At 41.0% G+C, this 25,497-nt stretch overlaps 1 protein-coding gene across 5 annotated transcripts in view; it reads left to right on the top strand.

Annotated features, from left to right (window-relative positions):
- Positions 1-9,339: 9,339 nt before the first annotated feature.
- The window catches only part of MATN2 (matrilin 2), a 71,399-nt gene continuing 55,241 nt past the window's right edge, over positions 9,340-25,497 (top strand). For 4 of the 5 annotated variants that reach the window (XM_061448029.1, XM_061448031.1, XM_061448030.1 and 1 more), the window contains exons 1-2: positions 9,340-9,451; positions 18,451-18,618. In XM_061448029.1, coding sequence (XP_061304013.1) covers positions 18,465-18,618 — 154 coding nt within the window. In that variant the 5' untranslated portion in view covers positions 9,340-9,451; positions 18,451-18,464. Of the gene's footprint in view, positions 9,452-10,087; positions 10,122-18,450; positions 18,619-25,497 lie in introns of those variants that run through there. The other variant, XM_061448028.1, reaches the window with a different exon arrangement.

The raw sequence follows: 25,497 nt of genomic DNA, 5'->3' as shown, positions 1-25,497 counted from the left end.
ATTTTTTTGAGATTCCTTCTACTTCCTCATCAGAAACTCCTGTTGATCACCTGTAATTTTGAAGCTGTTTCCCCCTCCAAAGTGCTCAATTTCAGGTCTCTTCATTGCAGCAGAGGCAAGGATGAAATTAGAGACAGAGGTCCAGCACTGGTAGACTTTCAGCATCAAATCTTTTGAGGATCTTCAGTGTCAGGATGGGCAAGGTGTTCATAAAAATACAGATGCCATCCTAATAAGACAATCTAAGGATCATAGATCTTTCAGGCTCCTCTCTGGGCCAGAGGCAAGCACAAACAGGTGTCCTGTCCCTTACAGAGAAAAGGTGACTGGATAGACAATTACTTTTATAGTTGTATTTTGTGCATCACCAGTATACCAGTGTAAGACTGCCAGATAAACAATAAATTGTTGGGACACTCTGAGATTGGTACTATCTACTTGAATGCTGTCATTCTTGGCAGTATCAGATGCACTCATTTGAGGGCAGCAAGGGCAATGAAAGTAAAGGAACAAAGGCAAGAGTTGCCAATTAGTTACAAATATTCATCTTTTGTGAGTTCAGAAAGGCTTCTCCCCATCAGACTGTTAGAAAATTGGAATAGGTTTCACTTCCTTCACTGCATTAGAGCCAAGGATGAAATTAGCTTTATCAATTGCATAGGCCAGCTTAAATTTCCTGCAATTGTGAGATCCTGCTTTTTCCTTCTCATAAAGTCAAAGCAACTAAAGAAGTTCAAAATGCTTTTAATGAACCAGACTAGTTGTTGTTTTCTTTTTTGTTTTTCTCCAAATTATTGATATTTCTTCTTTTTTTAATGCAAATGTTTTCCTTTTAAAAATAGATATTTAGGTATCTGTCATATCTGTGGCCATATTTTCATCTTAGGAACTGGCTGGTTTCTGTTCCAAAGGTATATTTTCTTTGTGCTTTTTAATCTTGTGAATTAGCATTAAAAAAAGCCCAAAGCACAACATAATACATCATTATCTTTTGGTTGTTTCTTCTTCTCCTTGCAATGCAATTTTTCTGCCTGGATAGAAAGTTCCAACACAGTAGTTTGAACAAATAAAATACAATAAAGGCGAAGTATCATTATGCTGAACAGACACTGTAAGCTTCTTTGCTGGAGCAGGTGCAAAGAAGGGCAACGGAGCTGCTGAAAGGTCTGGAGCACAAGTCTTATGAGGAACAGCTGAGGGAACTTGGGTTGTTTAACCTGGAGAAGGCTCAGGGGGGACATTACTGCTCTCTACAACTGCCTGACAGGAGGCTGTAGTGAAGCGGCAGTCAGTCTCTTCTCCCAAGTAAAAGCGATAAACTGAGAAGCAACAGCCTCAAGCTGCATCAGGGGAGGTTTAGATTGGATATTGGGAAGAATTTCTGCACGGAGAGAGTGGTCAGGCATTGGAACAGGCTGCCCAGGGCAGTGGTGGAATCACCATCCCTGGAAGTGCTCAAAAACTGTGTAGATGAGGCCCTCGGTGACATGGTTTAGTGGTGGACTTGAAAGTCCTTCAGTAAAGGTTGGACTTGGTGATCTTAAAGGTCTTTTCCAACTAACTTGATTCTATGATTCTAAACACTCCAGGGGTCTAGAAAATCAGACCCCCTGTGAAAAAGTGAAGCTCAGAAAAACTTGTCTGTAAGTGTCCTATTCCTATTAGCACTGAGCAACATAACAAACATATGTTTCCATAACTGCTGCTGTGGAGCAGCAGCAGTTAGATGTGAGCTACATTTACCAGCTAGAGCTGCCTTATGCCCTTGTACAAAAGGCTGCATGGGCAGTACAGTTCCAGTCTTGCTGGGACCAGTTCATTTTACACAAGCAGTCTACGGATGAGCTACAAAAAGGGGTGTGTGAGAAAAGGGGGGAGGTGAATGTTTGAGGAAATACAGCTTTGCCTTAGGGATTATGAGAGCAGATAGAGTCAGAAGCTGGGAACGTTTCCAGATGTGATCCTCGATCATGTCTGTGATGTCTACACACTCCCAACCTATGGTGTCTTCTCTGGACATTTTTTAGTTTCTAACTGGCATTCCTGCATTATACTTATCACAGATAACAAAGTAGATAGTTGATTCTTCCTTGCTTTTGAAGCTAAAAGAAATTTATTAATCCTTCTGAGAGTGTGTCTTTTCCCTTGGAGTTGAATTCAGTGGCAGTATTAGCAGTATCCTTTTACTACCTATCCAGGTTCAACAAACTGTACCCAGCTGAACACCACCCTTGGGGACTTTCTCAGGTCACTTCCTACCTACATTTTGCCATAATTCTGTCATTCAGTGCAATACTCAGAAAACTGATAACAAAACACAGGACAGCTTGAGGACACAGGCTTTGTCAAACTATCCGATTTAAAGCGGCTATGAAATGGAGCAACATGAGATCAAGAGTAAACATTACAGACATGGATATTCCTTAGGCACTTTACCTCATACAACACAGTATTTTGACTAGGGAACTAGAATGATATAACAACAGCACTGCACATATGAAACAGACTGCAAAACAGCTGATCAGCCTCTGCTGTATGTGAGCAAAGAACACTCAGTGAGTGAGTGCATTTCAAGAGAAACTCTGCAAGGATCAGGTTTTGACTCCATGGTGCTTAAAATTCTTCATCCATGACTTTAAAGAAAGCATAAATCATCAGTGAAGGAAAAAAAAAGAAAAGATTCTATTTTGCCTATACCTTAAAGCTGTGAATAATTCAAGCAGAAAGTTTAAAAAACCTTGGAATGGGTTAGCAAAGGGCTGAAAGAACCATTAGAGAGTTGGAAAATATGCCATCAACCAAAAAATTCAGGAAACGCAATGCCTTTAATAACTGAGATTTAGGAGGTGACTTAAGGACACCATATAAGTACAAAACGTCAATAAAAGGAGCATAGGGTGACCAGCACAAGGACTCACGGAGAGATGAGCAGACCTGCTGCCCTTCCTCAGCTCCCAAGGTCCTCCTCACAGCCCTGGCAGCAAGGACCAGGCTTCTTGTCTTATGGGTGTTGGAACAGGATTGGCAACAAAGGGAATTAACATCTACATTTCCTTACACAATTTCATGACATTTTCCCACAATGGGAAAAACCTAGGTGTTGCAGGACCAAATTTTCAGAAGTCAAATATTTTTTTGAGATGATTATTTTAAGAAACCACCAAAATTTCTGAACACATGTTTAACTTGAAGACCATAAGTTATCTTTAAATCTAAGTTCAGTGCAAGCTTCGGTGCCTCCTATTAACTTCTCAAAATGGTTCATTCACAAGCCAAATTTAACTGGGAGTCACCATCATAGCTGTACCATAGCCAACAGAAGAAATGCTTCCAGTACGCAACATTTAATCACCACCAAACTAGTTCATAATAGCCACAGTTCTCTGTATTAATTGACACACATTACCGTGATAGCCTTTTAACAGAATATATTTCATCTGGGTCATTCAGAGCCAGGCAAATTTCACTAATCATATTTTCTATATTAACTTTTCTTAAATGCAGACCAGCATATGTGTGTAAGAACTGTGTTGACACTTGCTGTGAGACAGTCTGCTTCCTTTATAAAGTAGTAGTATCATCAACTAATTTTATTAAAGATGAAATCAGGGTAAATCTCAAGTCAGAACTGATCAGTCAACAGTTGTTTCTGCTGCAAATGATACGAAAAAGCACCCAGGAATCAGGCTGGATAGCCTACCATTTGTTTGCTTGGCATCTGAACCATCAAAATTTACGTTGATGTCGTTTTCACTTTTTAATCTTTGATCTACGTAGTTCTGTATGAATACTGCTAGGTCAAGAGCCAAACTGCCTAAATTCTGCCAAAGTTGTAGTTCAGATGAAATTTGCGTCCCTATTTTGAGCACAACACAGACATTACCTAAGACTCATGAAGAACCTTGTTATTTTGCTTAAGATCCAGACACGGGTGAAAATTCAAACACATCACTATGCTTAGTATATTCTTCATTGTGCAAGGACTGATTCAGAACTAGCAACTTGCATGCTTTCTGGATCACGTTGAAACATCTAAAAGTCCAGTTCCTTGTATATGTGATTTCAATTTTGTCCCAGGAACTGAGTAAAAAATTACTGTCTTGGATTCTGAAGGAAAGAGGAGTTGAATTTAAGCATGGCACATCTTAAATTACTAAGGGAAATGCTGAAAATGCAGTTTTACTGTCCACATATTGAAAGTTACAGCAACAGTAAAGCCTGTGAATATACTTAGCAGAATAGCAATCCTGGGACAATTTTTCAGCTAGTTAAAATAGGTGACTGCTGTCCACAGGTGAGTTCAGTATGCATTTTATCAACAGTATGTAACTTCATTTAGTCCCACCTCAGATGATATCATAGATCACAGGTTTTTTTCCCCAGGAAACATTGCCCAGGATGGACAGTAATCATAACCTACCACACAATTCTTCTGAGGAAAAGGAAGAAAGGATGTAACCCCTATAAGAGGCAAATGCTTGCTTTTCAGGTACCAGTTGCAAGAGTTCTTATTTTCTGTTTCCAAAATATACTGAAGAGCCAAATGGAGTTTCTAGGAGAATTTCTGTAGGAAAACATTTGTTAATTGCAATATCTGGGCTTCAATAAGCAAAACCTTTTCCTCCTGCCCATTTCTCTAAGCCACTGCAGGTAACTTTAGCTGCTATCCATGGCACAGTAAGGTGGAGCTCTGCAGTGGGACAGCAACAGCAAAGCAGAAAGGGCTGAACTGAGACTGTATGATGTTTGGCCATGCACACCAGTGAGTTATTTGCCTTTTTCAGATGCCTTAAGTATAATACGTCAATCTTAGAATTAAGTAGAAAGCCAGCCAAGATCCTAATCCTCAAACACCTGGAACTAAAACACAGCAAAATCAACACAGAAGTGTGGGAGAAGAGTAAGTGCAGGCTCTTTACAAATTCATAGTCCATCAAACTCTTTAATCTGTTTCAGTTTCACTGGTTTTATGTTTATACAAGGAAGTTCACAAACCATGAACATTGCTGTGCAATTCACGTATCATCAGTCCATCACTAACACTCAGGTGAGTCCTTTCTACCACAAGCAACAAATAAACTTTGCCATTCATCTGTGTTTAAATCTTTACTGAATTTGTTTTTAAAAAGCAGCATGTTCCTTGAAATACGGAAAGTGACAGCTGAAAGGAAAGGGTGCATGCAAGAAAATAGTATGGGTTTTAAAAAAATCTGTTTCTTTTTAGAGGCTATATAATGTACCATGTACAAATTAGAATCATTTTAAGTGTCAAGGAGGTGGCTAGCTGTGGAAGAAATGCTCAAAACAGTAAAGAAAAGTTATGTGCATGCCTGAAGTAGAAAGGGGGAAATAGCAAAAGGATAATGTTTTTGGGGGGGGAGATGATGAGAAATAACATATTATCTAACTCTTAAATAAATAAATAAAATTTATTAAATAAATAAATCTTTTTCTTCAAGAAAACAGATTAGATGCAGACTTGAACTTTATACCCTTCTCTTTTATTTAAGTGATTTTAAGTGATGTCAATGGAGAATCATGAAGCAATTGACAATTACTGACCAACTGTAACATACCTGCTTTACATGACACTACTTTACACATTTTTTTAACCACAACAGCCATATAAGCCAAAAACCAGAAATCTGTCTTGTCCTTTTTAGAAAGCTTGGTAGAGTAAGAAAAGATTTATACAGTTTTATTTTCAAGCTACTGTAGAAATTTGAATATCCAGTTGTAACTAGAAAGAACTTGCACTGTATGGTTTTTAAGATACCAAGTACCTGCTGATCAGTGGAGACAGCTTCATTTCAATGCCCAGGAAAGGGCATATCTTTTAATTATGTAGTTAAGGACGGTGCTTCCATTGATACACTCCAATTTGTATATGCATTGGAAACTTTACTTGATTAATTGCACTGCAGTGTGGCTTATAAGCCCTGTGAGTTAATATTACAAGTATATTATAATATTTCCAATCAGAAGGCTGTGGGATACAAACTTCTGAAGTGATTTAAAAGATATGGTTTGATTTCTCTGGTCAGTAATAAAGACAACAATAAAGAGTAATAAAGACACTTAATTGTGTAACAGCTTTATGATCTTATTTGTAAACATTTCAAACCTTGCATGTCAATAAATAAAAAGCTAAATTCCTCCACTGGCAAAAGCCGCAGATTTTTTTATTGAACGAACAACTATTATTATGTATTTCTTTCAACTTTTTTTACAAAGTTCTAAGTATTTTCTTGTTTGCAGTACAAGCTAACAGAATTTTTATTATCTAGGCCTTCGATAAACACGTCTTTCTTCTTCTTGTCTACCCAACAAAAAACTTTGCTGTTTTAAAGTATTTTATTATAGTCAACACAGATGAAGGCAGGATAATAAGCAAAAGCAGCAGCAACTACAAGCAAGAGACATGAACTTTAAAACATGCTCATGTCAAGGGGAGCAGACAATTTCCATCCCAAATGACAGCACAGGCATCACACCAAATTTTCTTAACAATTGGCTTGAGTCAGATGGTGCCCAATTAAAAGCAACTGGAACAACTTGATTTGTTCAAATGCCATCTCAGCTTTTATTCTTACCCATGTAGTAATAAGAACTTCAAAACAAATTTTGAAGCAAAGAATAACTAAAAATTTTGTGAAATAAGTGATAAATGCAGGATTAGTTTCCCAACATGAGATTTTGCTTATCTAACCTGCTTTTTTTAGGCAAAGGAAATTCAGTGGACCTAATGCGTCTGCACTTCAGGAAAGCATTGCCACAGTGGAAATTACTAATTGAAATCGGAACTAGGAGAGCTAAGTATGGACCTAACTCATGGATCTAGCTCTTGACAACAGGAAAACAGGTGAGGGAGCATTCAAAGGGGAAAGTTAGAGAAAGTTATTTACAATTACTGAAAGATCACTTTGAGAATCTTATTTAACTTTTTAATTAATGAAATTGGCTGGCAAAAGTGGATTTTATTTTTTTATAAAACATATAAGATTCAATAGGCATTGCACACAAGAAGGAGGACCTCATTTGGAAACAACCAAATGATCTTAAGAATGAAAGAACTTCAGGAGACATGGAATACCACAGTATAAAATGAAAGATCATGTATCAGGTAGGATTTATTCACTGGCAAACAGGTGCAGCTGCACACATAAACTGAACACAAAGATGACCATCAGCCATTAACAGTAATGAGGCCACTGAAAATGATAATGAAATCCTAGACCACATCAGGAAAAGTATTTTCAGTAAATAGAAATGATCTGGTGAGAGCTCGGATGGCGTATCATGTTCAGTTTTGCCACATGCACCCACAAGAACTGGCTGAACACATATACAGCAAGAACTTGCTTGTAGAGTGAAACAAGAGTGAAGGCTGAAAGAGAAAATTATTGCTGTCACTAAGTACACTAAGCAAGCCTTGAAGAATAAAAAGAGACGTTTAGGTTGAAAGACAATGTTAGTACTAGAAAACAAGTATAAAAAAGCCATAAATACATTTAGGCTGGAAATTAGTAGGAAGTGTCTAACTGTAGTAGGAAGGTCTGAAACAAACATCTAACAGCAGGAGGAAAACCAATTCACTGCTGTTTTACTAGAGCACCTGCTTTTAAGATAGAATGTACTTTCTGAACTATGTTTTTTACATTATGTGGTTGCCTGTGACAATTCAAAAGCAGCCTACATCACTGTGTGTTTCTTCCAGACTGAAAACTATCCTGCCAAGCACTGAGAGAAGTCAGGAAAGGAAAGCAAAGACTCAGAAAGCTTCTGATACCCAGTCAGCGATCTTAAGATAACTTAATAATTGACTGCAGATCAAAGCACTGCCTGATAGAAGCCTCCAGCTTTGTCTAACTTAGTACCTTCCAACTTTCCTCTACACATTCTCCCAAATGTTGACAGACTGAACGATGTCTCTCCCAAAGCAAAAAAGAAGTCACACTGTGGAAGACAGAAGCTCATCACTTGAGAAAGGACAAGAGGCAAAGAGACAGTGAGAGCCTGTAATGTGTGGAATACACTGAACTTCTGGTATGGTATTAAATAAAAAGCAAAGTTCATTAACAAAGTGAAATAAAAATCCCCCCATCCTCTAAGCTGTTTTTTATGAGGCAAATAGATGTTTTATCAAGCTTTCTCACTGCCATCATACCCTTTCCTGCAATCTCCAGCTGGGATACTCGCCATGTGTTCAAGAGCAGCAGGCTGCATGGGATCTGGGAAGAGCTAGTGTTAAGTTTTCTTCTGGATAAGTTGGAACTGAAGCCACCAAGCCAAGCCCCTGCAAATTCACATCATTTTCTCACCACAGCGCTTTCTCTCCTGTCTTTTGTCTTCCTCTGGCAACTCAGCTGGTGCCTCAAGCCACAGCACAGTGAAATCTCCAGGGGTATAGATTCTGTGTTTGAGTTGACAGAGCATTATGGACTGTGGCCTCTGCTACACTACAAAGGATGAAACAGAACAGGTGAACTATCCTGCACTTGGCTTTGCTGTGTTTGCTATAGTGTGTATCAGTGTTCACCTGCCTTTTTAGTTTTTCCCTTTCCTCTAGATACAGAAGAGGTTCAGGAGCCAGGGCTCAGAATGAAAGGTGGGGTTAATCCAGCCCCTTTCAGTCTGAGATTTGCTCATCATTTACACCCCTCTTCTTAAAGATTAGATTTTGTACACCTGCCTCACAGACAATTAATTGTGCCTTGGAAAACTTACCCAAATTAGCTCTGTTGATTTCTGCGGTTTGTTCACCATCCCAGCAACTCCGGGGGATACAAATCTCCTCTCTCAGACCATGCTGGCACCTAATGCACTGGTTTGGCAATTTTACCCCTTTCCTGCTGGACGTGACGGTAAGCCTGGCTCACCTCTGTCATTTGGAATGCCTTTCACCGACGTTTTTTCCCAGGAAAGAGAAATCGCAGGAACAAAGCAGGAATTTTACTTTATCTTGTTCATACACAATGAAAACGTAAATATTGATACAAACCCCACAGTCAGCTTTTTCCACCTGCACTACTGAGTGCACCGCTGCTGTGACAGCAGGGAAGCGACAGCCCCTTCTACCTGGCCCATTTATTTCACGCCGCCCGATGCGTATTCCCCGACAGAGGCTCCGGAGGCTCGCCGCGGTGGCAGACTCCCGCATGATTCACCGGGGACTGTTTGCCTTGGCCCGGAGGTCCTTGCGCGGGGAATGGGATTTCCATTCCCCAGCGTTTCCCTTGGTCAGCTTCCCTGGAAGGGAGCGCTGGCCCGGCCCAGGGAGCACGGCGCTGGCCGGGGATGGATGCGGACGGCCCTGCCCTGAGCCGCCACACCAAACCCACACCGCTCTCCTCTAGCGGGACCCCGCGTCCGACACTCCCCCGCAGCTACAGGAGCTGCCTTTGCAGGGCAGGGAAAGGTCTGACGGGGAGGAACCGGCGGCTGGGCCGAGGTGCGCAGCGGGCGCGGAGCGGAGGGCCAAGACGGGACTACCGCAACCGGGAGCCTGGGGAGGGCAGGAGGAGCGGGGCTGTCAGGAGGGAGAGTGTCCCCCGTCCCTCGGAGACAGACGGGAGGGAGCGGATCCCGTGAGGGCCGTCGCTCCAGTTTCTTCCCTAACGGCAGGCGGGAGGGAGCGAAAAGCCAGACCGTGTCCCTCACACGGGACAGGCGGGTAGGAGCGGGACCGCGTCCGTTACTCGGGGAGAGAGGGACGGAGCGGGACCGCGTCCCTTACACGGGGCGAGCGGGACGGAGCAGGGCAAGAGCCCGTGTCTCTCACGGGCAGACGGAAAGGAGCGAGACCGCGTCCCTGACGGTGGCGGAGGAGATACGGGCCGCTGCGTCCCGGGGCCGTGCAAGGGCAGGGCCGGCTTTGAGGGTCTAGGAATGGCAGCCAGTGTCTCCCTAGCGGGCCGCCCCTTCCTTTCCCCTCAGTGCAGCTGAGCTGGGCTCCTGCTGCTCGGGGAGGGGGCTGGCGGGAGGCGGCAGCTCCCCTCAGCCCGCAGCGCTCCTGGGGGGGGTAGGAGGGGGAGCGCTGTCCTAAGCCGCGCCGGGCGGGGAGGAGGCGCTCCCGCACTCACTTCTGGCCGCCGAGCGGAGTGGCCCCGCCAGCCCCTCAGGTAAGCCCGGCTCTGCAGCTTGCTCTGCCGCGCCCCGCCTCTACCGCCGCCAGGCCGGCCCAGGGCGCCACGCCCGGAGCACAGGCCCCCCCGCTGCCTCACTTGCCGCACGCCGGGGCTCGCATCGCTGACACCTCCGGGCCTGCAGCAACTTCTGCCCCGGGGTCCCTGCCCCGCGGCGGCCGCACCCCAGCCGCTCCCCCGAGCCAGCGGACTGTCGGGGAGGGCTCCACGGGGAGTGGGGGCTGCACCGCGGGCGGCAGGGGCCTGATGGAGGGCGGGGGGCCGAGGCGAGGGGCCGCGGCGCGTTCTGGGGCTGGGTTAGGTGCTCGCTGGGTCCCGCTGGAGGGGTTTGCTGCTCGTGTTTCAGCAGCGGGGGAAATGTTTCGTTTTCCTTTGGACTGCATGGTCTGAGCACTCTCCTCCCCGTGCATGCTTCAGGAGCTCATTTAACAGTGTATGTGCTGTAAGGGAAGAGTGCACTGTATTTTAAAATCAATGCAGAATCAGAGCCAAGCTTTACCTAGACTTTACCAAACTTTACTTTTTTGTTACTGAGTGGCCTGCAGGTGTATCTTTACCAGCTTCCAGCAGGACGGGATGCAGTTTATACCACCTGCAGGTAGCTGTCCACTGGAGTAGTCACCTTTACCACGCAGGTGGGAGCTGCCTGGGCTTCCTGAGAGCAGTGCGTTTGCTGGAGATGGGAGAAGTGGGGATGGTTTGCTGCATCTGATATACTTACCCTTGAAACCCAACCGAGATGGTGCTCTTTAATCTCGTAAAATTTGCTGTGGCATCTCTAATGATCACATGTTCCTTTCAGAAGAGTTCTTTCATGTCAGGCTGGCTACTGTCACTGTTTAACCATGGGTTAGTGTTGACCAAGAGGGATGAATGCAACATCCAGATTTATATAATGCTTCCTAAATGCTTGGGTTTTCTTCTGGGGCCGTTACTCAAGGGGTGAATGATTCTGACTGAGACCTGAAAAGGTGACATGCTGTGTTACGTGTCACAGCTGTGCTACTATCAGGCAGCTGACTACTTCAGATGAAATTATCATACTGAATCCCATAATAAATTCTCTGTAAATCAAGAACTTAATATCTTTTCCCTAAAATCCTACAAAATCTTTCCTGAGTGGTAGACTCCTCACAGAGATGTGTCAGCTTTAAGCACCAGATTTTTAAAAACTTTTCCTCTGTAGTGTATATCACTATGATTATAATTATGTTCATCAAATTAAGTTTGATTTATTTAATATCTTAAGAAAATGTAGCACTCAATTACACAAGGCTGCAGCTAAGATCCTCAACCTTGCACTCAATACTCACACCTAATTACATGAGTCTTTCCATTGACTTCACTGGGATTTCTCATGGCAAACTAACACACACTCTAGTGCTTATGAGCTGGGACCCTGGGACCCAGCTGTGTAATAGTAAAAGATGTTTGAATCATCCAGGCAAACTAGGGAAAGACTAATCAGATCTAAATACTCCCCCTTGATTTACAAACTATCTCCAAGGGAGGGTAAAACACTAAGCACTGCTATTTAATTATAATCTGGGCATCATTAACAAGCTCCTTTCATATTTTATACTCATTGCCGGACTGTGTTTTCTTTATGAGCAAGGAGTATTTGGAATGGAGTGGTTTTAATCCCCGAATTATTATTTTACACTGGTGCTGGTACTGGGGTCAGTGTGGGTTTGCAGATAAGTTTTAGAACTGATGTATTGGGTTTTGTTAAGAAAAAAAAAAAAGCCTTTCCATTTGCAATTAGCAGTCTGTTATGGTTTGCGACTGTGCTTCACAGACACAAAACTAAGCAGCCCACATATGTATTATATGTCATATAATATATGCTTTTATATAAATACCTACTCTTCATGGTAGAACTGAAGTTTCTCAGTTTTCCCATGCTACTCTTCTGAGAACATTGTGGAAACTCTGATGTCTAGATCAGATTTGGAACCAGAAAGTGCAAATGAGTCTTCCCCAAAGATAATGAAAAGGCCTATTGTCCAAGAAAATCCTGACATGGAGATTGATGCTGTCATAAAATAAGAATTCCTGCTGCTAAAGCTTGCTGTCTGACCACTGGAAACTATGCAGAGTAAACCATACTATGGGTGCACTGTTCTACAGCATCACTGTTAACTTGTATATGATGTGTCTGAAGTGACTGAAATTCAGCTTCAGCTCTGAGCAGGGCTTGGAGCTGATGAGCTACAGAGGTCTGTTCTAGACTTCTATAATTTAGTAGTTGTTCTGTGACAGTGATAGCAGGAAGTCTATGATTTAAATGAGTGACTTACGTAAAAATAAGTAATGGATCCCTTAATGCTCTTTATTGCATTATAGTTGTAGAAAATTTAATCATAGTAGTAGTACATATACACTAAGCCCTTTAGATAACTGAGCCCATTGTGTAAAAGTCCTACTGTGATGTTTACATCTCACAACAAAATTCAGTGCTCATCTTTGCTCTTTCTGATACATTCTACATTTCAGTGTGCAAATTCATAAAGATGTGTATGTGCTTATCTGACCTCTGTACTTGGATAGGCAAACTGTTCTTCCACCATCCCCAGTGCTCTTCTAATGTCTTCCAGAATGTGTTTGCCCTCTTGTGTCCTGTAACACCTTCAGCTACACTCTGCATATGGGTACTCATGTACAGTGTTGGCTTTGTGGAAATGCTTGGCTGACTACCAGATGTTGTCATTCACCTCCGTTCTAGGAACTGCTCTATAATGCATTTTGGATCTTCCCTTTACTGTTTCAAAATCTAAGTTAATTTCCATTGTCACATTTCATTATATTACTTCAGGATACAACTCAGCTGAGAGCATTTGTAGCAGTAGTCAGAATAATTAGGTACTGATGGAGTTTCTTTCAGTTGCAGATCAACTAGTACAATGCAGAGGCACCTCTCTGCATTGTACAGAGCACTGGAATAGCCTTTTAGATGCTGAGGTAGGAATATGTGCTGGATGAGAAGGACCATATGAAAGAGCAGGAACCAAAGGTTGGAAGGCTGTGAATCTGTGGTTGTCATCCTGCCCCATCATTATGCAGACATGTCTAGAACAGGCAAATTGCCATCACATGCTAGGATCATGCCCTTTTGCAGACACAAAACATGTGGCCATAAAACTTCCTGTCAGGAAGGAGACCTTCATGGACCCATTCAAAGAATTTGACCCAGTCTTCTTGTGCTGGAGTACACAACTTCTGGTCCTTAAGCCACTGTAGATTTGGATTACTCTTAGTGTCTGGACACTCATTATTTTAGATTGGTAAAAGACTGATGTTGCCAAGTCAACAGTTATATTATTGTGGTGGCTTGCTCTGCTACTATGAAAGCATTTGGGTTGTCTGCCTCAGACCACACCTGCAGTAACAACTGACTTTGAGATGAGTTTCTCAGATTCATCTGATACTACTGATAGCATGAATAAGTTAGACTCTTAAAAGGAGCTAAAGAATGTGTTAGCAAGGACATACCAGTCTGCTTTGCAGGACTTGATGTAGTAGTGGGTTATATACTCATGTGCATATAGTGCCTGCCATCAGGGTTGAGGAGCAAATAAGGAATTTACAAACTTGGAGCACCTGCAGCCTGTTTTCTTCTTCATTATTATTTGGTTATTTGGTTATCTCACCAATGATTATTAGTGAGATGCAGTTAACAGCCATGATTTAGGGGAGTTCTACCTGTCCTGTGTTGCTGAGCCTGGTGAAGCCCTCCTTGAGCAGCAAGGAGCAGCAGAAAATCCAGTGTGTCAATTGGTGGAACAGGATGACAGCAGAGCACTCCTTTGTAAGGCTGAAGGCAAGATGGTGCTTCTTGCAGATGTGCTAAATATCCTCCTGATTATGGCCCCCTGCCCCAATGCCATACCTGCATGGCTAGGGATGGGTATGATATTGGACTCTGTGGGGCTATATAGCTATTTTTCAGAAATGGAAAATGCCTGTGTCAGCAACTGGTCCAGAAAGATGGAGGAAATTATTAATACTCTATGTCCTGATACCCATACCACACAGAGTGATTTTATGAGTAACGGACTAGTAATGCATGTGCTGGTTTGTGGATAGTAAAGTATCTTGGAACAAGTTGTAACTGATAGTTAACAGGGCTTTACCGTGCCTGATGTCCTTGGGTTTGTATAATTTCTGAGGTGATGGGATTGAGAATGAGGTATTTTGTGGCTTTCATGTAATAAGAGATCATTCTTTTTCCAAGTAACTCACTGTGCTTGCTAACTTGGGGACACAGACTCTGATTTTATTGGCTTGCACAAATCACTTGCTGTTCCTTTAACTTGAGTAAAAGTCTTTTGATTTGATCACAGTTTCTTAAAAATGGGTACATAATAGGGAATGCTGAAAGAACTTCAGAATATTTTCCCCTTTTATGCACTTACATTTTTTATAACTTAAAACTACTGAAGTTGGATCTGCCGACAGCTTAATGAAAATAAATGGCTGTTTCTTTTAACTATCAAACAAGGAAAACTGATGGCAGCTTCTGCGGTGGTAATAACTGCTGCCTCTGCTGTTTTTTCTTGTCTTCCCTTTCCTTCCCATCTATGATGAGAAATTACATAGGGTTCAAGAGAGGGGTTATTATCTGTAGTTATTAAAGGTGTTGGTGTTCCAGGTAACTGCTGAGAATTTCCGCTTCTGTGCATTGTGCCAGTTTTGGTGGCAGATGAAGAAGGTGGAGATGTAGGGGTTTGTGGAGTTCATGTTTCTGATTTAGCCTTGGAAGGGAACTTGTACTGCAAGCTGAGGAAGGAGACCACCCAGAAGAGTGGGAGACATGAGCTGAAACATACTGCTATGCTTTCCAATTTCTTCTTTAGCATGACCTGTCCAGCAAGAATAAGTACATTTTTAAGGTACCTGAATGAAAAAAGGTGGCCTTCCAGACTAATGGGAGGGTTTCTGGATTCTGTGTGAAAAAGCTTTTCCTGAAGTAAGAGATGGAAGGACACTGACTTCAGCATAAGCTATAGAGCACCACTTTGCTCTCCACATTATTTGAGAGTTATCGTAGTGAAGAGGACAAACCTTAATAACATGCACAATGCAGTGGAGAAAGTCATTGATTATCACCATTTACACTCAATATTCATCAGTGTCTCTGTCCAAAACAGTTATCAGTCCATTATGAGAAGACTACCATGGACAGGTATTTGAAAGGGTAGAAAAAGGCTTCTGTTTTCGAGTGCTGTCCAAGAAAGAAGATAAGTATTTTAAAGATGAAGTCCTGATTTCATTTTTCAGTATTCTTACACTGTACTTCAAGAAAACTGAAAATCCATAAAAAGTATTCTGTTGCATGGGTGTATAGCTAAGCAAAGCAGAGGTAAAACTGATTAGAAAACATCATGGAAACGTCTAGCTCTTGACCAGCAGTCAGTTAGGGAGCAAGAGAAGCCTGAAAAGAACAGGAGAGTCTGTATATTTACTTTCCACCTTCTAGGAGAATCTCCTCCTTTATATCTTCTAGGTAGCTGCAGATACTGCAAGCAGCCCTCACTAGATTGTACTGTGAGCAGCAGTTACTTGTTCTCTATTAGCAGCTTTTTCACATGTCCAGTAGAACAGTGTGCTGCACTGGCTACTCCAAGGTTGCTGTGAAAGCCCTGCATAGAACCCTTATCTTCCCCTCTCCATGGACGGAAGCTAGTGGAAGCCACTGCATCTGGTGTTTAACCTGGTTGAGCCCTATGGACTGTCACACCTCTTCTTGGTGTCCTTTGCTTTTGAGGTGTATGGGCAGCAGGTAACCCCCAGTGGTGTAATACTGAATAATCCTCCTGTGGCGGCTGGAATTGAAGTGCTTGAAGGTAGCCACAAAAGTATGTGTAAGTCTGGTACTTTGGGAGTGTGTTCTTGGCTGGTAGACCAAGGGTTAGCCAGCATGAGAAGGCTGTGCCAGCAGCCTGGCTTAGCCTGCTGAGAAAATGAGGTGTTAAATACCAAATGTGGTACAATAAACACCATCCAACTTCTAGAGTGAAGACAGAGGACCTTGCAGAAGACCCAGAATATAAATAGAGAACTATGGGAGGACTGTATGTGGAGAAGCTGTGCAACCACAATATTACTGGTCATGTGAAAACGTGAGCAGCAGTGAACATGAATATGTACATGGAATAGAGCAAAGTACAACAAGTCCAAACTATCATCACCTCAGGAAGGCAGCACAGAAACTTTCAGTGTGGATGAAAGGGTACAACAGGCTTGGATCAGTGTCAGCTCTTATCACATACACAGCCTTTGGCTTTGGGAAGGAGGGATGAGTTAGGGAACTGTTAACTATGTAACAGCCAAGTAGGCCTCTTGACCAAACTCTCATTCCTGGCTCCTGTGACAGAATCATAGAACCATAGAATAGTTAGGGTTGGAAAGGACCTTAAGATCATCTAGTTCCAACCCCCCTGCCATGGGCAGGAACACCTCACACTAAACTATGTCACCCAAACACCATGACAGCCTTGATAAAGGAGCATATTTCTCTATGCTCCTTAGCTCTCTGAGCATGGCTTCTATGTTTCTGAAACACTGGTGCTAAAACTGGCATGTGTCCTTGAGGTCTGTTTGCCTTGTGTGCTGAAGGAGCAGGCCAGGCAGAGAGAAGGCCCCCTTGCACAGTGCTGTGGTTGTTGATGATATTCTGGGAAATGAGGAGACAACCTGGAGGAAGTTTTCATTGGTAATCTCCAGCAGTAACAACTGTTGCCTCCAGCAGAATGTTGTCCCATTTTCAGTGGTGCGTGCTGTTTGCAGTGTCCATTTGTTTCTGACTAGAGCACTTGGAAATACTCTACCAGTAATATCATCCAGGTGTCCATGCTGCTAGGGCTCCAGAAATTTATTTTTTGTGGCCTCTATTATAAACACCAACTATTTACATCTCTTTCCTAGTTTGAATGTCCTTAAATTATATATTGCCTGTTATTGGATACTATTGAATGTTTAAGCAAAGTTGGGCATTTTGAGTGCAAAAACTCAGTGCATTTTGTTCTCTAGCATATATACTGAACCGTGTGCTCACATTTGGGGATGTTGAGTAGGGTACACAAAAGGAAAAAAATAGATTGATAGACCAAAAAATAGATCAGTCTGTAATGATTGTGTGAGACAGACTGGAGAATAATGTATAAAACCTTTTTATTAGACAGAAAATATTTACTCAGAATTTTCTTCACTGGATACCTCATGGTGGGGAAAAAATTCTCTGAACAGCACCATTTAGTTGTCTTCTGTTACAGATCTGTGATTCTGTCTGCTTATCCAGTGTAGGACCCTACTGAAATTGTTTTCAATGTGCTAGTTACTTAACCAAGAATTACTGCTAAAATTTCTACTGCTTCTAAAATTTCCACTCAGTTTCAGGTAGAACAGTTCTTTGTTGTGAGAGCAGGTAGTTTTATTCATCTCTCCTGTTAGCTCCTGTTAGATAGGAACAATAAGTTTTGGGGGAAGGTAGAAGGAATCACCATCTGAGGAAGCCCACCAACAGGGGACATGGCCAGAAGATGAGCCCTTAGAATGTTAGTGTTAGCTTTCTCTTTGTGGACAGGGTCAGCTGTGGCTTTTGATGGTGTGTTAACCAACTCGTGGGCGGGAATCATCTCTTAGTGTAGGAATTTTGCCTGTCACCTTGTTCCTCTCTATGACAAAATTTCTCCACAGTCTATGGCAAGCTCATTACCAGTCCTCAGAAGTTTCCTTGAGTAAACAAGATTCATCTTGCACTGTTATCTTCATGCTGGCAACTATGGACAGTCTCCTGAAAAGGAAGCATGAGCTGTCACCAGTTTGTATTTATAGTTGCTGTTTCTGGAATATATTCCCTTCTCTTGTGTCAATACTCCGAGATTCTCTGAAGCAGGTATCCCTCAGGCTACAAGAGCCATTAAACTTCTGAAAAAATGCAAAAGAGGGCTGAGTAGAATAATGAAAATGGATTTGTGTGCTCCTCAAGCCTGTTTATGCTCATAGATTGACTGAAACGAGGTTTCTTTTCTGCTTTGAAAATACATTATTATTATGAATTCTTTAAAAAAATGATACATTTTAACTATTCAGTTTGAACTTCAACTAGTAATACGAACGCTATGCAAGGTCTCCTAAGTGCCACTTTATTATGTAGATCTTTCTTGACAGTGTAGGTATTATTCAAGCCAGTGTATCTGCATGTTTGTATGTGATGGGAGGGAAGCAGTGCAGCTGCGGCTGACATGGTTACAGTGGATCTTTTTGTGTAATCAAAGAGCTCATCTCCTCTCCCTTATTGCAGTTTCACATCCTTGAATGTCCTTCTATTTCTTGAAGATGAAGAAAATGATTGTTTGCTTCCTTCTGCTGTTTGGACACACTCTGCTTTCCACTATCTTTGTCATGGCAAAAGATCTCCCTGGACGACAATTCACCCAAAGAAGGGATATTAACTCACAATCTTTACTAGGTAAGTTACAAAAATACCCCCCAAGCCAACCCACAACCAAGCCAAACACCACCACCAAAAGCCATCTCAAATAAAATTATAAAAGGCATGAGCAGCTGGCCAAACTTGGCTGAGTTAGGTAATAATAAAAAGAAGATTGCCATTTGCAATGAATGGAATATGAGGAAGTTTGTTGACCAGTTAGCAGCTGCTGAAAAAAGGTTTTTACTTTTGGGGTACTAGATCTACTTTATGTAAGTGGCATGAAATAAATACATACAGGACTGTTGTCTTGGGAAAAAAAGACCTTATTTTCACTGTTTAGAGAAATTACATATTGGTCCATGGAGGCTCTGCCAAAGCTGCCTTTTACCATGCCAACAAGTTTTAGCTGTCTGTATGTATGTTCTCTGCATAAAGATAATTGAATGGAACTCAGTGGCTATTGAAGTAAGGCTTATCATTACATGACTTGATGCTAATCCCTTTGTTTTGTCAGGTTAATTTTATTTATAATGAGTAGATCATTTTTCCTCATTTTTTCTCTTTTGTCAAAAATCTGGGGATGGAATCTAGCAGTTTTAGCTTGCAGCTGTCATATTTTGAAACATGAGGTTCATCTCTCTCTTGTTGATCATTGCCTGTTCATCATCAGGCAGTTTACTGGTCAACTTTTTCATCTGCTAACAGTTGGTGACTTAGAATCATTTTCTTTTGCTCATTGTTTAAATTAATTGCCAGATTATGAAAACAGCATGGATAGGGTTTGGACACAGACCATCATTAGAGCTTTGTGATACACATCAATAGCAGATCTAATCTGATATCTCTCTCCAGCCACTGGGAGATGTTAAGTGGCCTAACTCCCTGTAAAGGTCACCTAACCTAGCTGAACATGAGGAATTTGAAATTTCCTGCAGATATATTGGGGAAAAAAGAAGAAGAAACATGAAAGATTGTGTGACAGAGAGGGGAGCACCGAGTTTCATTAATGAAACTCTTCTCCAAACAAAACATCATCCTTTAAATATGTAAAATTCCATAAAGTACCATTCATAACGTCCTTCATTGACTTGAAAACCCTGGTTGTCAGTTCCTATAGAACAAATTTAAGCCAAATGACAACAGATTTCCGTTTCTTATTCACTTTTCTCAAAACTAATAGATGTGGTCTTGAGACACTTGGGGTTTTGCAGCTGAAGGCTGAAACCCACAACTCTGGAGATCTAGTCCATTGAAAACCATGGATGTGGAACAGCAAAGAGAAATACCTACATTCACGCCTTACTCAGCATGACTCTCAAACTTTCTAAAATCCTCAGTTCTAAAATGTAATTAGGTAGCATCCCCTCCTGAATATTTTAGGATCCCCAGAAAATAGCCTATGTAAGCTTACTACCTTAAGAAAACAATTACCCATCTCTCTAGAAAATGAAGGCAATTGCAAGGTGTTATGTGGAGAAACTAAAAGGTGCCACATTTCCTTGCTTGCTTTTTCTCTCTCTCTATTTTTTTTTAATTGTGTTCGTAGCCTTTTTTCATATTGTAAATAGTGGAAAATATATGAAAAGAATTAGCACATGATATAAATCAAAATGTATAGATAAAATTATTTCTTTCCTCTTTCAAAAGACAAGCTATTTGTGGTCCCTGCATTTGGAAAATTCTGGATAGCTGTTCAGTTTGCCATGTACAGGATGCAAACAGTTTTGGCAGCTCTGGCTGGAAGAACCTTTTCAAGACATTAAATGATGCAAGAAACTTGGGACATTCTCTAGTCCAGCCCATAAAAGTATGTGGCAGTTTGGAGTCAGACTCTTAGGCCTTGTGTTCTTTTGCAATAAATTAGGTCACCTGCTTCAGATTCAGCAGTGCATATGAACAGTGGCATGGTGAAAACGTGCCTCTCTGTAAAGAACAGAATGTGTAAAATGCATGCCACTCTGCTGGAAAGCTGCAGTGTTCCTTAAATTACATGAGATAGAACTGGGCCAAACCATGATCTCAGTGGCATTGAGTCTATTAACTTAATAAAATCACTACAGAATTGCAGTAATTTAACAGGCATTAGAGGCTGTCCCCTTCTACATAGTATGTATATTATAAATAGTGGTGATGACAATTGCTGCTGTCATGGAAAGATGTGGTTGGCAGGCAGAAGCGAGCAATACAGCTGCAAAGAACCAACGGATACCTGGAAAAGTAATAAAAGTTCAGGTTGGGTTTTTTGTAGCTTTGAATGGAGGTCTCTGTTTTTAGGACTAAAATGAAGGAGTATGCTATGCAAATATTAGTTAGCATTCAAATATTTCTATTCATTTTTTCTTCATTTTGCCAATTTTTAAGACAAAAGCATACTGCTGTGATAACTGTTTACTGGTAAAATACTAGTAGTGTCCATGTAAAAGTCACTGCTCCAGGAAACTGACAACATACATAAGCAAAATGAATGGATGAGAAATCCCATGGAATTGTCCACACACAGATAAAAGTACTTTGAGATGTAGCTTTAGGTGGACTTAATTTTTCAGCAGCCATGTCCTAATACTTCATAGATTTGTTAATTGCCTTATTAGGACTAATAGTTTAGACATTTTAATGAAGGTTTCAGAAGGAATGAGATTCTCTCTGTTTTTTTTTTTATCCCCCGTCTCTGTTAAGCCTCAGTATGTGTTGTTTTAATTTAGCAGATCTTTGCAGAGTTTACTGTTTAAAATTATTATTGCTATATCTAATGATTTCCATTAAAAACATCTGAAATCTTTTGTGCAAGGATTGATTGGACATGCAGGTTTTTTAACTCTTTGTATGTGGTCCTTGACAGCTAAATTGCTTTGCAGGTTTTTCTTTCTTTAAACACGGAATTAAATTTGAAGTATTTAAAGGTTGTCAATCATACTAATTTAATTAAATTTGTCATTATTTTCTTAAATCTTTCTTACAGCATATTAGTTGTAGAACATGTGCAGTTGCTTTAGAGATAGAAAGTATACCTGTATTTCCCAAAACAACAGGATTTGTATTAGATTGCTGGAAAATATTGATTTAATGTCAGTGTACTTATGTTCTAAAGGATCATTTCCATAGTTTTAAAGATCTTGTGAAATAACAGAAAGAAATAGGGTGCTCCATTTGTCTTCCTTGTGGCAGAGGGTGGTTGCCTCTCCCCTTGCATGGTATATGAACTAAATTTTGCCTTCTCTTTCCCCTCATCAGTAATTTAATCCTGAGTACTGGATCCTTGGCCTTACAGTGATTCTGTAAAGGAAATTAACCTTTTGTTTTAGAATATTATCTTTTAAAGGCTTTATCAGCACTCTGAAGAATTTTTACTTAACTCTCTGACAAAACCATTGCACCTGCTGGGCACAGCTGCTTTGTTAGATTATACACAGATCACTGAAAGCATGTTTTGCCATCTTAGCACTGGTTTTTGGATACTAAAGAAAAGCAGTAATGGAAATATACTTGCTACATGGTTATAAAGATAAAATTATGTCTGTTACATTAACTAATTCCATTTGGATATAACTGAAATAGACTTTTGCACCTGAGCAGACTGATGAAGACCTGTGTCAGTTACCCAGAGTGGTGATTTACATACCATGATTTCAAGGCCATGGTCAGAGGTCCACAGCATCTTTTGGCAGGTTCCATGTTCACAAGCAGTGTGTGCCCAGTCCTTGCAAGATGTGGCTTTTTTTTGGTGTTTGATGTTGGGAGGGATTTTGGTGGAGCAGATTTGGAACTTTTGCGTTACTGCATCTTAATCAAAGCAAACCAAGATTTCAGTACTGTGGAAAAAAAAAAAAGGAATAACAAGTTTTTGTGATTTTGGTGGGTTTTTTTTCCTCTCGGTGAACTCTGTTCTTGTAAACTGGGCATGTATTTCAGGTCACATGGGCATATTCTTTTGAAGAGCTCTGATGTGGATGCATAGGAATAATTGAATAAGCTGTAGAATAATATTCTAAGAAATATCATTCCTTCTGTTCCTGAGGAAGGAATACCTGGTTTTGAAAATAACTATTTATGTGAGAAGAAAAGCTAATTTAGGGGATGTTCTTTTAGATACTACATGATACCAGAAAAAAAGAAACTACAAGAGATTTACTGATACTGCACAAAATTGAAACAGAGAGGGGAAAGGAGGCCAAGAAGGAAATGTACTTGGCTCCTGTTTAGCAGAAACTGCTGCTGAATGCAAATGTTCCTCTGTGTGTTTAATTATATTTTGCAACAAAGTATGTAATGATTTATCTCTTGGTTGTACATATATGATTCCACTAATAACATGAAGGGAAGCAATATAAAGTACACTGAGTGCTCACTAAATTTATGAATCACTCTCACTACAGTCAGTTAAAATTATTCCAAACATTCTTCTATCATAGAATCATAGAATGGTTTGGGTTGGAAGGGACCTTATACATAGTTGAGTCCCAACCCCCTGCCACAGGCAGGGACACCTTCCACTAGAGCAGGTTGCTCAAAACCCCACCCAATGTAGTCTTGAACACTGCCACGGATGGGGCAGCCACAGCTTCCTGTGGCACCCTGTGGCAGTGCCTCACTGCTCTTGCATTAAAGTATTCCTAATATCTAATCTAAATCTCCACTTTTTCAGCTTAAAGCCATTCCCTCGTGTCCTGTCACATGCCCTTGTAAAAAGTCCCTCTCCAGATTTCTTGTAGGCCCCCTTTAAGGTATTGGAAGGCTGCTCTAAGGTCTCCCTGGAGCCAGGTTAAGCAACCCAGTTCTTAAGCTTGTGTGTGTGTAACTTCAGGACTCAAGAACAATATCAGGGTAACCATTCTGGGGTTAATGTGGTATGAAGGCAAGTATGTGACGAAAGTGAGTCTGGTCAGTGATGCTTGTGTGGAGTGCAGATAAGATTTCTGGTTAGTTTTGGTTGCAGTCATTGTACGTTTGTACACTAAGAGCTGGCTGCAGATCTCTAAATCCTGCTAATGTGGACTGTTGAACCAACATGCAATAACTGCTTCAAGAAACTCATTCATATCTTCAGCGTATGTGTGTATGTGTTATTTCCTCACATAAATGCAACCCTGCCAAGTATTTTGTCCTCAAACATGTTAAGTAGACTCATAGTAACTGAAGTCTGCATTGCAATTGAAGTCAGAATTGTATCTTGGTAACTGCATTTTGTGTTTGACATACTATGTTGGTAGTATTTTAGGGCCACAAAAATTATCAGAGGGATGGAGCACCTCTCCTACAAGGAAAGGCTGAGAGAGTTGGGGTTGTTCATCCTGGAGAAAAGAGTCCAGGGAGATCTTACTGCAGCCTTTCAGTTCTTACAAGGGGCCTATAAGACAGACGGGGAGAGACTTTTTAGCAGGGCCTGTTGCGATAGGATGAGGGGTGATTGATTGGTTTAAACTAAAAGAGGGGAGATTCAGGCTGGATGTGAGGAAGAAGCTTTTTACTGTGAGAGTGGTAAAACACTGGCACAGATTGCCCAGAGAGGTGGTGGATGTACTGTCTCTGGAGACATTCAAGGCCAGCCTGGATCTGCTTTTGAGCAACCTGATCTAGTTGGAGATGTCCCTGCTCATTGCAGGGCGGTTGGACTAGATGACCTTTGAAGGCCCTGTGCAACCCAAACTATTCTGTGATTTGATTACATCAAAACTATTTCAGTCGGTAGGTAAGGGTAGGAAGAGGTTGTAAATTACATCTTTTGAATAACCACTTATTTAGTTAAAATATAACCAAACTTTTATAAAGATAAAAGGTAATCAAACATGTACCCATTTAGACTCTCTCTAATCAAAACGTGAAATTTAATATTAATAGAGATGTGTTATATTTGGAAAGAGAGCAAAGCATTTTAGTCTGTGAAATCACCTGTTTCTTCCTTCTGAGGTGTGTAGGTACATCTTACAGTCATTGTGCCTCAAGGCAATATTAGCAATTGAGCGCTTTGCTTCCCAGTAGTGATTATCCCAATAGCTGAGAGGTCTCCCATGGATTTTGTGCCCTATCTTGAAACTTCAGCTTTCATTGTAATCTCTCAAAATAGCATTCACTTTTAAGCCTCTTAATGAGCTACTCAATAATTAATGTTATATGGGATATAACTTTCTAGCAGCAGAAGAAATTTTCTTGTATTTATTTTATTTCTTGTCTTTTCTTTATTTTGTGTTTCCTCTAACAAAGCCTTCTTCCATCCTTCCTTTCTTCTGTCTTCTCTCTTCTCTTTGCTTTGTTTTCTTATCTATCTTTTATATTTCCCCCTCCCCCCCCCTTTTTTTTAATTGATTTGGAAGTTTTCCACAAGGAGTAAAGAATAGCTGCTGCTACAGAAAAAAAGTCGTACTAAATTGATAATGCTCTTTGTATTTCTGAAATTGTTTGCTACACCCCCCACATATTACTGTGAAATACCATTTTTGTTTGAAAAAGTTTGCCTTGACAGTAATTCACTGAGTAAAATTACAAACTGGTTTTATGTGTGTATTCTCAAAGAGCTCAAAGCCTCCTCTGTGTATTTTGTCTTGAAGGAAGGTCAGGCCAAAAGAAAGAATACTGAATGCTCAAAAGTAAGGTGGTTTTGGCTTCATTGTTAGTACTTTAGCTTAATAATTAAAAAAGCACATATGTGCAAAATTAACTTGAAAATCCTAGAAAAAGCATTTGCATAACTTGAGGAACATCTTATTTTATAGGCATGAGTGGGTAATAGGACACTATTGTGAGTTAAGACAACATGCCTTTAAATTGATTTGGAAGCTAGAAGACACCGTCTACTTACTTAAGTACTGCTGAAGTGGTAGAACAAATGGTTTGCCAGGGGGAAGGTTGGACCACATATTTTGGGGTGAGAAGGGAATGGCATATTTCACTATCCCATGGTGCTGTTTCTGAAACTATTCT

The sequence above is a fragment of the Pezoporus flaviventris genome, unplaced genomic scaffold (genome assembly GCF_033815535.1).
Source record: "Pezoporus flaviventris isolate CSIRO_AGI_PZ_B2104156 unplaced genomic scaffold, CSIRO_AGI_Pfla_v1 ptg000007l, whole genome shotgun sequence".
NCBI lineage: Eukaryota > Metazoa > Chordata > Aves > Psittaciformes > Psittacidae > Pezoporus > Pezoporus flaviventris.
This window is presented reverse-complemented; position numbering and strand designations above follow the sequence as displayed.